At 41.7% G+C, this 14,170-nt stretch overlaps 1 protein-coding gene across 1 annotated transcript in view; it reads right to left on the bottom strand.

Moving 5' to 3' along the window:
• The window catches only part of Cpa6 (carboxypeptidase A6), a 297,700-nt gene that overhangs the window by 42,101 nt on the left and 241,429 nt on the right, over positions 1 to 14,170 (bottom strand). Inside the window, exon 8 of the mRNA XM_050142133.1 lies at positions 13,434 to 13,524. Coding sequence (XP_049998090.1) covers positions 13,434 to 13,524 — 91 coding nt within the window. The remainder of the gene's footprint in view (positions 1 to 13,433; positions 13,525 to 14,170) is intronic.

The raw sequence follows: 14,170 nt of genomic DNA, 5'->3' as shown, positions 1-14,170 counted from the left end.
TGTGGGTATGTTTTGTGATCATTTTTGTTGAATTTTAGGAAGTCTTTAATTTTTCTCTTGACCCATTGGTGATTCAGGTGAGCATTGTTTAATTTCTATGTGTCTGTGAACTTTCTGAAATTATTGTTGCTGTTGAATTCTAATGTTAAGCCATGGTGATACGATAAGATACATGGGGTTATTCCAGTTTTTTTGTATATGTTGAGGTTTACGTTGTTACCTAGTACGTGGTCAGTTTTTGGAAGAGTTCCATGAGGTGCTGAGAAGAAGGTATATTCTTTTTATGTTTGTTGAAATGTTCTATCAATGTCTGTTAAGTACATTTGAGTCATAACGTTTATTAGTTCTCTTATTTCTCTGCTAAGTTTTTGTCTGGCAGACCTGTCCAATGGTGAGAGTGGACTGTTGAAGTCTCCCACTATTAGTGTATGGGATTTAATGTGTGATTTAAGTTTTAGTAGTATTTCTTTTACATATGAGGGTGTCCTTGTATTTGGGGCATAGATGTTCAGAATTGAGATTTTCTCTTGACTGACTTTTCCTGTTACAGATATGAAATGTCCTTCTTTGCCTCTTTTGATGGATTTTAGTTTGTAGTATATTTCATTAGGTATTAATATATCTAAATGTTTCTTAGGTCCATTTGATCAGAAAATTTTTCCCAACCCTTTATTCTGGGGTGATGTCTGTCTTTGAAGTTGAGGTGTATTTCTTGTATGCAGCAGAAGGATGGATTCTGTGTTTGTATCCAATCTGTTAGCTTGTGTCTTTTTATAGGTGAGTTGAGTCCATTTATATTAAGGGATATCAATGACCAGTGATTGCTAGTTCCTGTTCTTTTAGTTTTTGTTGTTGGTGATATTATTTTTGTGTGTTTCCCCTTCTTTGGGATTTGCTGCTGTGAGATCATCTATTGTCTTGTGTTTTTGTGGAAGTAGCTAACTTCCTTGGGTTGGCATTTTCCTTCTAGCAATTTGTGTAGCACTGGATTTGTGGCTAGGTATTGGTTAAATCTGGTTCTGTTATGGAATATCTTGTTTTTTTTTTCCATCTATGGTGATTGAAAGCTTTGTTGTGTGTAGTAGTCTGGACTGTCATTTGTGGTCTCTTAATGTCTGCATAACTCTTGGCCAGGACCTTCTAACTTTCATTGTTTCCATTCAGAAGTTAGGTATAATTCTGATAGTTCTGCTTTATATGTTACTAGGCCTTTTGCCTTTGCAGCTCTTAATATTCTTTCTTTATTCTGTATGCTTAGTATTTTGATTATTATGTGCTGAGGGGACTTTTTTGATCCAGTTTATTTGGTGTTCTGTAAACTTCTTATATCTTCATATGCATATCTTTCTTTAGTTTGGGAAAGTTTTCTTCTATGATTTTGTTGTATATGTTTTCTGTGCTTTTGAGTTGGACTTCTCCTTCTTATATCCCTATTATTCTTAGATTTGGTTTTTTTCATAGTGTCCCATATTTCCTGGATATTTTATGTTAAGCTTTTGTTAGATTTAACGTTTTCTTTGACTGATGAGTCTATTTCCTCTATCATATATTCAACGCTTGTATCAGCTGTTTATGCTTTCATTTGTGGTTCTTGATAATTTTCACATATGTTGTTCATATAATTCCCCTAGTTTGTGTTTTCTTTATTGTCTCTACTTTAATTTTCAAATCTTGAATCATTTTTTCACTTGTTTGATTGCTTTAACTTTGATTTCTTCAAGGGATTTGTTGATTTCTTCCAATTTTTTGTTTGTCTTTTTCTCCTTTTCTTTGAGGAAATTTTTCATTTCCTCTTTAATGGCACCATACATTGTCTTAAATTTATTTTTTAGGTAATTTTCTTCAGCTTCATCTGTATTGTGGTGTTCAACTCTTGTTGTAGAGCTACTAGTTTTTGTTGGTGTTGTGTTGATCTTTGTGGTGTTGAGGGTGTTGAGACTGTCCTGGAACTAGCTCTTGTAGACCAGACTGGTCTTGAACTCATAAAGATCTGCCTGCCTCTGCTTCCCAAGTTCTGGGATTAAAGGCATGTGCTACCATTGCCTGACTTGAGTGTGTTCTTACCTTGTCTACCCATTTTTTCCCTCTGACTAGTGTAGTTAGGGCCATGTGTCTGATGATCACTCTTCTAGGTGCCAGTGGATCCAAGTCTCAGATGGTTGCTCCTTGTGGTGGAGTCGGGGTCATGGTTCTAGTCACCCAAGAGGTCACTTGACTCTATGAGAGGTTGCTCTGCAATTTCAGTCTTTCAGGCCTACTCCCAGTGAGGTAATTTGTTTGAGCCTGCTCTCTCAGAGGTTGCTCCTTCCTACCTGCTCCTGTGGTGGGTGCTGGTGCAAGACTGCTCAGAAGGAGGTTACTGACCTGGGCCTGCTCCCCTGGAGATTGCTGACTTGGGCCTGATTCTGTAGAGGTCGCTGGCTCAGGCCTTCTCCTGCAGAGGTCTCTAGCTCCTGCCTGCTCCTTTGGAGGTTGCTCCCTGAGCTGCTCCAGTGGAGGTTGTTGGCCTGGGCCTGGGCCTGGGCCTGTGGAGGTTGCTCTCTGGGGCCTGGTCTCATAGAGGTCGCTCACTCCTGTGATAGTTATATTTTATGTGTCAATTTGACTAGGCCATGGAGTGCAGACACTATTTGGTTAAATATGAATGTCCTTGTGAGGGTATTTTTGGTGAGACTGACATTTACATTGGTAGGCCCTGAGGGTACTTATTTCCACTTTTTAAAAGAACCTTAATTCTTTCATGCAGTAATGATATAGCTACATTTAATATTCATTCTGTTATGTACCACATTTGTCTAAGAATGTAGAGAGCCATATTCTTAGATCCACTTTTCAAAAATATATTTTGAAAACAATGCTTTCAAGTGGAAAAAATTATGATTTGAATCCAAAGATCTGTCCTCTAGAACGTGGCAGTTACGCAGAGCCGGGGATGTTCTCTTGAAGTCAGCAGGTTCGCGTTGCGGTTTCTTTAGAGCTCAGGTGTTTTCTCTTGTCGTGCCAAGCAGGACTGAGCATCTTCACTATGGTGCAGGGCCTGTATCACCTGTTGACTGCCTCAGCACCAGCGCACTTCTCTGTCTTAAGCATCTCCAAGTTCTTCCCAACCCGGAGTCTTTACTGTCCCAGCTGTCTGCATAGCTCCTTCCCCAGACACCTCCACTCTCCAGTGTCCCCAGGGTGACAGCTAACCTACCCCACCACGAGCAGCTTCTTAGCCTTTTCCTGCTGCTGTGATTGCTCTCAGCCCTTCTCGCATAGCCTGACCTAGTTTATTTTACTCATTGCTGATTCCTCCACAACCAGCTCAATAAATAGGAGCTGAATAAACAGATGTGCAAATTCAGTCATGCGCCTGATAACCTCTGTGGGGATTACTTGTGGGAAATATATTTGGTATTTTTTCTCATAGTACAGAATAAAATCTTATATTAAAATATCCGGACCTGTCACACTGTCTGATTTTGTCGGCTTCTACCTTCTGTTGCATTGGAGTTCTGCAACACACTCAGATCCTGCGCATGGCAGCACAGAGGTGAGCGATGCTCACACTTCCGCAGCCATCACAATTTAAAAAATACAAACCAGTTTTAGGAACGAACCGTGAGAACACTATCACCAACCCACACCTACACAGCATTTTAAGATATCCTTTATTTTTTTCACTGTATATATTCATTATACATGGTATTGTGGGATGTTTTATTTTATTGGAGACATCTCTCTCTATTTATCCCAGGCTGGCCTTGAACTTACAGCCCTCTCCCCTTAGTCTCCCAAGTGCTGGGACTACTGGAGTGTACCAACAAATGAGGTCAACTCCTTTCTTTAGTGTTTGAGAGAGGGTATCACTATAGAGCCCAGGCTGGCCTAGAATTCCTAATCCTTTGGCTTAGCTGTCTAAGTACCCCAATATTTGTGTACTTAGACTCTCAGTACTATTCTGGGGTTATAGCAACCAAGATTTTTTTTTGAAATAACAGAGTAGTTTCTTCAAAGAGTTTAGGTTAAAAATAACAATATTAATGAAAAGGAATCAGGAATTGGAAAATATGAAAAATATTGAATAACAGTGATCCAGAAAGAGCATATTGCTGTAATAATGTTTAGGAAGTGTTAGAAAGAAATCAGATGAACATGACTTGTCAGGTGTAACTGAGGTGGCAGAAGGACACTTAGTGGAGAGTTGTGGTTTGCTTCTGAGGCAACCAGACGTACTAAGGCCGAAGAGCAGCTGGTATGGCAACAGAGGGACTAGTTGACAAAAGCTAACCCCCAAAACCCTACTAAAAAAACTAAAACAACAACAACAAAACAGACCCCACCAAAAAGAGGCCTCCTGAAGACTAAGCAGCGTAGTGGAGTCTCCAGCTAACACAGAGGCAGTACAATTACTGGACTTAAAAAGGAGTTCCAGGCCCCAAGAGCCAAAAGAGATTCTGTCATCGTCTGTGCTGCCCTTCAATATGGCCTTTTCATACTGCCGTCTTAGGTGATTTTCAGAAGGCTTTCAAACCTCGCCACCATCCTATCAGGCACCTCGGCAAAGATATTTATTCATAATATCACAAGGGGTGCTACTACCTAACATGTTAACCCTCATGGTTGATCAGAGAAAGAAACATTTTGTGTACGTACCAAACCTTGTTTACTGTCTGTGTTCACGAGAAGGTCATTTTATAAAGTAACTGGGCATGCCATTAATAAGGAGTGTGGATCATAAACTATGACGGTGAACTGAGTTTTGCGTAAAATCAGTTTCTAGATGGGAAAACAAGAACATCAGAGCAACCTCACAAGTGATGTAGTTGGAAAACCTTGTGAGTAGGAAGAGAGGAAAACAGAAGTGTTCTTTGTTTTTTCTTTAAACTTTGGAAACAATGCATTTTTTTCCATTTTTGCTTATGAAGAAAGAATTAAGTTTACAAAAAATGTGTTTAAGTTTGTTGAGTACCAGGAACACTGGAAGGAATTAACAACACCTTGGGGAGTCACGGAGAGCTATGGAGACAGTCGAACACTTGGAATATTTTAAGAGGTAATTACTTTAAAAGGACAAGGTAACATGGTAAATGAAAAAACCAGTAGGAAAAGATGCTGCTTTGTGTGAGCACCTGCAGTAGCCAGAAGAGGGCGCTACATCGCTCGGAGCCGGACTTACAGGTAGTTATGATCCACCCCACGTGGATGCTGAGAACTCAGGTTCCCTGCAGGGACAGCAAGTACTCTTAACCACTGAGTCATCATCTCTCCTGCCTTAAGGTACACATTTTTCTCTAAAATCTCCGATATGATTCTTAGAATTTGATTGCTTATAGGAGACAGCAAAGGAGAAAGTGGCCTCATACTGGTTCGTTCTATATGATTAGAGGCAGGTAAGATTACTTTAGACATGGTTGGAATGACAATAGCAGGCGCTGAAATCATCAGTAGGAAGGGACAATTTAGTTCTAATTGTGTTTATGGAAAAGAAAATGATAGCTGGATTTTCTGTGAGATGACAGAATTGTGACAAGCGTGTTGATAAAAAGATCCCTGGCTATAAACACATCTAAATGATCAAAATATCCAATTAAATATGCAAGGAAGACCTCAAAAACGTGAAGAGCTGAGGGCGGGTGTGGACTCTTTGCGGATCCTCCCACCCATAACCTGGTTCTACTGGTGTTTATGGGAAACAGAGAACAGATTAGAGTCCTTGGGTGTAGGGGTCAGGTACAAGTGCCTGGACAGACCCTCAGGACCTCAAAGGGCCACACCTTTGATGAAAGTGTAGGTTAGAAAGATTCCTGTTGGCATGGGAAGGTGCCAAGTTTTGGCTAGGGAAACAAAACATAACTTCTTGGAGAATTTATCACCACGTTGCAGATTTTACATGGGCTTATAGATCAAAGCAACTGGTATGGAATGGCCCAAGATAGCTCATGGGAAAATCTATTTTTTTCTTTCTTACCACACATTTGCAGTCTCTCTTGTGTGCCTTAAAATTTTGCACAAAGCAATTCTATCATTCCTCTGATGACACCTGAAATCTTCCTTCGGCATTGCCCATTACTTAAGTCATGGTGACCACTGCTGATAGGTTGATCCTTAAGGGGTCAGACCTGTGTTTACAAAGAGGGACAAAGGAGACACACAGATTTGACTTCCCATCATCCTCCTGAGCAAGCTTCCATGCTTCTTTCCTCGTTTCTTCTTTAGTGACCCACGGATGATGCTGTCCTACCAATGAGAAGTCCAGGCCCCACACTTATGCCATGAGTTATCCTTAGCAAATGTTAGCCACCAACAGGGAGCAAACACCTTATGATGTCAGTTTCCAATCATTGAATTCTAGATCCTTAAACTCCTTTAAGATAAAGCTCAACCAAACTTAGGACTTTAGTTAATAGGCTATAATTTTAAAATTTCTTCACTTTCACAGAAGGTATTAATGAATATACCTTCTCACATTTAATTGGTCACAAAGCAAAGACCAAGAACAGTCAATGGATTTCCACTTCAGGTTTCTCTAGGATCAGGAATGATTCTTTGAAGGTGGGTGCGGACTCTTAGTTCAGGAATTTATGATACAATCTTCATCATGTAGAACTGGGAATGCCCTTACTATTGGATTTGATCTCATCTGAAATGGGATTAACCTGACACATGGCAGCAGCACCACCAACAGAGGTGACAAGTATCCTGAAGTCTGCTCTGTCATGTCCCTTATCCAGAGCTTGCCTATAAATCCCCAGGGATGAAATTTCGCAGCCTCCCAAGGCAGCATCTTCTTGCTGTAGGCTCCAGGCCTCTGAACTTTTGACATGGATTAATTTTGTCCCTCAGCTTATCTTGAGGCCAAGTCAGCATTTCCTTGGGGCCCTCTCATAGAGGATCCACAGATCCTTAGTGGATGACTAGATTATAGACCAGATTACACCTCCAATGACTGCTTATTACAAAATGCTAAAGAGAATTTATATTCTTTCTGGAAAGCCTGACTAAAATCCTCCTGATATGTCTTTGCACCCCAATCGCCCCACAGACAATCTAGCAATATGGTCCCCGCCTCCTCTTCTTGTCCTAGACTCAGTCTCTGAAACTCTATATTTTCAGACCACTGCCACTCAGGTTCTCAGCAGAGCTCTCTGAAAACAAAAGCCCTCCAGCTGGGGGAACCAGCCTCTCAGGAAGCCAGCCAGGGGCCTGCTATTGTTACTTCACAGGTGTTGGCTGGAGGCTACCAGCCTGTAAAGGTTTCTCCCTTCACCCCAGATGATCTATCAAGATATCTGCATATCATTTTTTTTTTAAAAGAGACACCTGCATATCCAAAAGAGGTCATTTTTTGATTGAAACACATACCAATAAATTCTAAAAAATAACACAATTATCTCTATTTTATACTTAAGTTTATAACACTAGGTAAATCTATTCTAAAGAGAGACTGTTTAAATACATGCCTAAGTACTCCTCAATAGAAGCTAAGAAATCTTTTACAAGAGCATCATTGTTCATTTTTATAGCAGCTATAGCTTATGCACCATAAAACAAACTCCTTAATGGTGTACAATTCAGTGGTCTTTACTACACCCATAATCACCACCTCTATTGGATTTCATAATATTTCCATCACCTCAAAAATAAAGCCATTTACCCAGTGGGAATCATTCTCCCGTTTCTCTTCATACCAGCTTTTGGTGATCGCTTACCTATTCTGTCACTATAGGTCTGCCTATTCTGAATACTTCACATAAATGCTATGGTAGTTAGTCTCCGGTGACCTGTTTATCTCACTTAGCACCATGTTTTCAAGGCTCATCTATACTGAAGCATATGCTAGTACCTCATTTCTTTATATTGCCGCCCCCCACAGAAAGTTTACCACGGCAAAGGAGACCGGAATATGCCTCCTTTGAATCTGAACAATTGCTGAGTAAAGATACTTAAAGAGAGGAGGCAGAAATTTCCCCCTCCTTCCTGTTTGCCTAATAGCAAGACATGCATCAGAAAGATTACCCCTCATTCTCCCCCAGAAACGACAGAAACATCACTGGAGATTCCTGTAGGTCCTTATCTTGGGAGTCCAGCCAGAGGGACTTAAATTACCAACTTACTACCCTGACCTGCCCACTGCTAGTGCCCCAGCCTTTTCCCACTCCCAAGCCCAAGGATGCTTTCTCTCCTTTGTCTTGCTACTTCCCTGCTGAAAGCTAATTTTAAATTTGATCTCCAAAAGACTGGAAATCTGTTCATCTTTCAGAGTTTCTTTAACACACACTGATCTCTAGTTCCATTTGTGTTAGCACATCTCTATAGTCCTGTTCTTGGTCAATGCTGCCGAGTGGGCTGCTTCAATTATTTATTATTTGCTTGGGGTTTATCCTGGGCAATGGGCATCTCGTGTTAACCTTATTAATCTGTCTTTTGTTACAGAAGTCTCTCCCAGCTATGGACTTAGGAATCCCGACAGAAAATAATGTTCCCTTCCTCCATGGAAGTATTTTGTTTACTTATTGAACAGTTGATAGACTAAGTTTTTGCCATCTCTTTTTTTCTTACTATCAACACGGCTGCTATGGACAACAACTCCCAAGTTATTGTGTGACTGATATTCTGCCATTTTCATTTCTCTTGGATAAACATCTAGGGGCAGAATTGCCATGTCATATGGTAGTTTGATATTAAATTTTTGTTGGGATACTAAACTGTTTCCAAAATGAATGCGTTTCACACCACACCCGCAAGTTTGAATGTTTCAGTTTTTCTTACCCTCACCAACACTTATTATCTGTCTGTCTGTATGTGAAGTGGTACCCTGGTGTGGCTTTGATTATGTTTTTGAGGACATCATCATGTGCTTATTTCCATTAATAACTCCTTTTAATAATAGCTATCTGTTTAAACCATTTGTGTGTTTTTTTAAAATTGAGCTGTCATGTTATAGACCCAACTTCCTGTATTATAGATGTTGGTCCTTAGAGATATAAATCTCTGCATTATCTATATAAGTTCCTATATTATAGACAGGAGACCTATATTACAGGTATAAATCCTATATTTTATATACAAACTCCTGCATTATAGATATAAGTCCTATATTATAAATATTAGTCTCTGTCCTATAGATACAAGTCTATATTGTAGATACAAGTCCTTGTATAATATAGACATGTCTTTATATTATAGGTATGAGTCTTCTATATTACGGACACAAATTCCTATATTACAGATATGAGTCCCTATAGTACATACAAATTTCTTGTTAGAAATATGATTTGTGATCATATTCTCTTATTCTGTAGGCTTTTCTAAATAGTAATTAAAGTTTATGACTTTCTTCTGGATTTGTTCCAATTTGGGAAGACCAGTGCTCATGACACACTCCAAAGAGAGTGCACAGCGGGAACTAAAAAAGCACAGTGATTATCCGAGAGCAACGTGCTCAATGAACGCTGGCAGATGAATGAACAAAACGAATGTGTGTCCTCCTGGATTGCGGCACGCCTCTCACGGCTCCCTCTGCTGGTCGTTCAGAGAAGTAACCATTTCAGTGCCCGAGGTCCCCCAGGAACTGCGAAACATCAGGAAGGCGTGCCTGCTTCTGCATGTTCTTACTGAGCTGTTTTCGCCACTCCTCTGCTGTAACCCACATCCAGTACCCTACGGGAGTCTGCGGGGATTTCACAGTACGAGGCAGTTTTATGTCCTCTTTACACCCGAGACTCACTGGCTTAGGGAGAAAGAAACAGTTGTATCTTCAGCTTGATATTGACTCTGCAGCGGTTTCAGCGGTCCTGGGTGTTTGTGCTATGGATGTTCATTTGGAGTTTATTCAGGGAACTCATACTGACTTCGTTATACTTACAGTCCTTCCCTCAGCACGGTTCCCTGTCTCATTAATTAAGCCCAGAGCTATCGTGGCATAGACCTGCGGCCGGGAGGGAGGCAGTGTGCACATCTATCTTTAGACCACCTGGATTCTCTGCAGAGACCCAAGGGCCGATAGATGGTCCTAGCCTGGCTGCCGGCTTTTGCGCATTATCTAGTCTAGTCTAGTTTGCAAGTGAGGTTTGATACAATCCTTCCTATGTCCCGAGTGCTGAATCATAGAAAAAAAAATCAGTGGTTAAAAAAAAAATTGGGGCGAATCAAAAGACTTCTAGTAGAGACGACAGTGGAAAGGCAGAAACCAAGAAGGAATAAGCACGAGGGAGACATGCTGGGCTCAGAAAGAACAAAGAGCACAGCTCTCCTTTCACTGTAACGGAATATAATCCACATTCTAATGTTACATAGGCAGAGCCGCCTGCCTGCTAGGGTTACCCAGCTCATTTTCCTCCTGTGTACTCTACTGCGGCATACATGTGGGATGTATATATGGGTACCGACACTTACGATCTAGTGGGGGCATTCCTGCGTGTTGAGGCTGTGAATGCCTCCAGCAGAGAAAATGGAAAGGGGAATTTAAAAAATATCACAGACTGGAGAAATATCTCAGAAGCCAAGAGCCCTTGCTGAGCAATCACGAGGACTGGAATTGATATTTCAATACTCACCCAACAAGCCCAGGAAAGAGTAGAGATAGGAGGATTGCTGGGGCTTGATAACTTCTAACCTGGCCAAGAAACCATGATCCCTGTGTTCTGGGAGAGTTGCTGAGGAGGACATCTAATGTCTGCTTGTGACCTCAGTGTCCATATAGGAGTGTGTCCTCTTACACACATATGCATATATGGTACACACACACACACACACACACACACACACACACACACACTGCTCGCTTGCTAAGCTGGAGGACTGAGGGACTATCTAAGCATATTCTGATTGCTAGAGCCAAATGCACCAAATTAGGTGATTTATAAATAGAAATTTGTGGCTCCAAGTTCTAGAGGATGGAGGGTTTAAGTTCAAGGTATTAGATACTTCAGTATCTGGTGAGGATCAATTTTCTCACAGTGGTAGTCTTATAGTTGTATCTTTCCATGGAAAAGGGAGATCAAATTCCTTTGGCCTCTTTTTATAAGGGGACTAATATCATTCCCGAGCGTTCCATCCTCATGACATTGTAATCATCTTTGAAAAGCCCATGGAGGTTAAGCTAGGGAGGGGTGGTACAAATGTCCAGAGAGAGCTACCCCGAACACACCGACTTAGCCTAGTCTGGAGAAAACAATCTGCAGACCCTAAAAGCCACATATATTACCACATGGTACTCACACACTGCACTGTCTTCACCTATAATAACAGGGTATTCACACAATGCATTCTCTTCATCTATAATACCACAGGGTATTCACACAATGCATTCTCTTCACCTATGATACCACAGGGTATTCACACAATGCATTCTCTTCACCTATGATACCACAGGGTATCCACACAATGCATTCTCTTCTCCAAAAACGTGAGCACTTTCAAGATTGCTTACATCACACGAAGAAAGGACACATTTCATCAGTTGACTTAAGGCTCAGGGGCTAACTCTGTTTTAGATATAGGAAGGAAGGTCAGTGGTGTTCAGGATTGGAAGTGAATTGGACACTCCACCCATGTAAGATTCTTTACACTTCATGTATCCACATGAAGTGGAGTTACAGTTTTACAGATTAAAGAGTCATCCAAATCACTGATCAGAATCAAACCACACCTGTCACAATTTGAAGTCATTTTTTTTTTTGTCAGCAATTCTATGTCCTTATTCACAGTTCTGGTTAATTGAAAGCTTTCACTTGGAAGGGCAGGTGGCAGAAGGCTGAGCCCATGCCCAGTTATTCTGTCTGATACTGGTGGGTTGGGGTAGTGGCTTTTAAAACAGTCCCCCAAACATGACAGAATGAATTGATTTCTATTCTCTATACTTTGAAGGACTTAACTATGGATTCTGCAAGTGGGCAGCTCTGTGCGGCACCTCTGCCATCCTGTTTCTGTTCGAGTACACCATCTGACGGATTTTCTTATTCCTGCAGCATCCCTGCCTACCGCTTCATTCTGCAAAGTCTGCCTTTCACAAAACGGCATTCTCCCCCTGTGTGAAGAACAACCGTGTGGGATGCAGGGAAATCTCTTCTCCATGTGAGGGTCTAGTAAAGGACTGAGTGGCAGGATGGTAGACAGGATGTCCTTGATCACTGCAGACGTGAGGTCTGGCTCAGTGTTTCCCTGGTGGCATGTATGGATGGAGACACTCGACCAAGTCACACAGCAAACCTTGAGTTGCTAGTTTAGGTATGAATAGCAACTATTTCTCAGTTTTCTGCTTTTATCTGTGTTTAAATTTTTAACATTGTTTATTTATTTTATATCCTGACTGCAGTTTTCCTTCCCTCCTCTCCTTCCTTTCCCTCCGCCGCACCTTCCCTCCACTCCTCCTCCAGCGCCATCCATTCCTCCTCCTTTTCTATTCAGAAAAGGGCAAGCCTCCCATGGATAGCAATAAAATATGACATATCAAATTGCAGTAAAACTAAGCACCTCCCGTTGTATTAGGGTTGAACAAGGCAAAAATTTCAGGATTAGTTTGACACATTTAAAACTTTGATTTTTTTTACATATTAAAAAGCATTTTTAAGACTTTCTTTTGAAAATTATAGCTAAAGTGTTTTTTTTTTTTGTTTGTTTGTTTTTTGAGACAGGGTTTCTCTGTAGCTTTGGAGCCTATCCTGGAACTCCCTTTGTAGACCAGGCTGGCCTCGAACTCACAGAGATCCTCCTGCCTCTGCCTCCCAAGTGCTGGGATTAAAGGCATGCGCCACCACCGCCCAGCCTAGCTAAAGTGTTCTTACCCATGTATTTTCCCACTTATTTATTTATTTACTTGTGGTGATTAAAATCCAACCCAGAGCTTCCCCATCTGAGCCATAGCTCCAGCCTCAATCTATGTCTAGGTGAGGATTCCACACACATACATGCATCAGGCTCCTGGTGGAGTCCTGCCGGCGCATCATTGTGTAGAGTGGTCCCCATGCTGTCCTAGGTTACTTCACACTCACCACACCAAGGTTCTGAAACCCAGACGCTTCACACCAGCCATACAAAGTTTCTGAAACACAGATACTTCACACTAGCCACACCAAGGTTCCGAAACCCAGATGCTTCACACTTGGCACACCAAGGTTTTGAAACCCAGACGCTTCACATTTGGCACACCAAGGTTCCGAAACCCAGACGCTTCACATTTGGCACACCAAGGTTCCGAAACCCAGACGCTTCACATTTGGCACACCAAGGTTCCGAAACCCAGACGCTTCACACTTGGCACACCAAGGTTCTGAAACCCAGACAATTCACATTTGGCACACTAAGGTTCTAAAACCCAGACGCTTCACACTAACCACGCCAAGGTTCTGAAACCCAGATGCTTCACACTTGCCACACCAAGGTCCTGAAACCCAGACGCTTCACACTTGGCACACCAAGGTTCCGAAACCCAGACGCTTCACACTTACCACACCATTTCACTTTCCAGTTGCGATTGGCATCAACTCCGCGGCAGCGAAACCTAGAGTTTCTGGACCTCGTCTTTCTCCAGAATCGATCCTAGACAGGATTAAAACATCAGGCAGTGAACACGGTACTTAAAAGGTGTTTTAGCTTCATTTCTGTTGCTGTGATAAAACTATCCCGACAAAAGGAAAGTTGGAGGAGAAAGGGTTTGTTTGGATTACACTTCCAGGCTGCACCCTGTCATTTTGCTGGGGGGTCAAGACAGGAATTGGAGCAGCTAGTCTCTTAGCTTTCTCTTCTCTTACACAGTCCAGAGCTGGGTCCATGAGATGGTGCTGCCCACACGGAGCTAGTTCTTCCTAAATGAATTAACAGCTCAGGCAATCCCCCACAGATGTGCCCACAGGCAGCCTGATCAGATCGCAGGCAATTCTAGATTGCATTAAGTTGTGATTCTAGATGGTGTGGAGAGTTAAACCTAGTCAGCACAAAAGGACATTCATATATATTTTAGTTGCCCAGTGGGTAAAGACACCACACCACTTTGGGATGAGTTCCTAGACCAGCACAGATCAACTAGGAGAAGACGGAGGCAAGGATTAGCCCTACCCAGTCCCCATGCTCTGCTTTCTGCCACCATCTTAGTGTCTCCTGTATTTTTGGCTTTTTTTCTTAGACCGTTTGATACAATGTATTTTAGTCATTTTCTCCTCTATCCCCTTTGTCTTATCTTTATAGG

Source organism: Alexandromys fortis, unplaced genomic scaffold (assembly GCF_014885135.2).
Source record: "Alexandromys fortis isolate MF-2015 unplaced genomic scaffold, M_Fortis_MF-2015_v1.1 scaffold_41, whole genome shotgun sequence".
Taxonomy (NCBI): Eukaryota; Metazoa; Chordata; class Mammalia; order Rodentia; family Cricetidae; genus Alexandromys; species Alexandromys fortis.
This window is presented reverse-complemented; position numbering and strand designations above follow the sequence as displayed.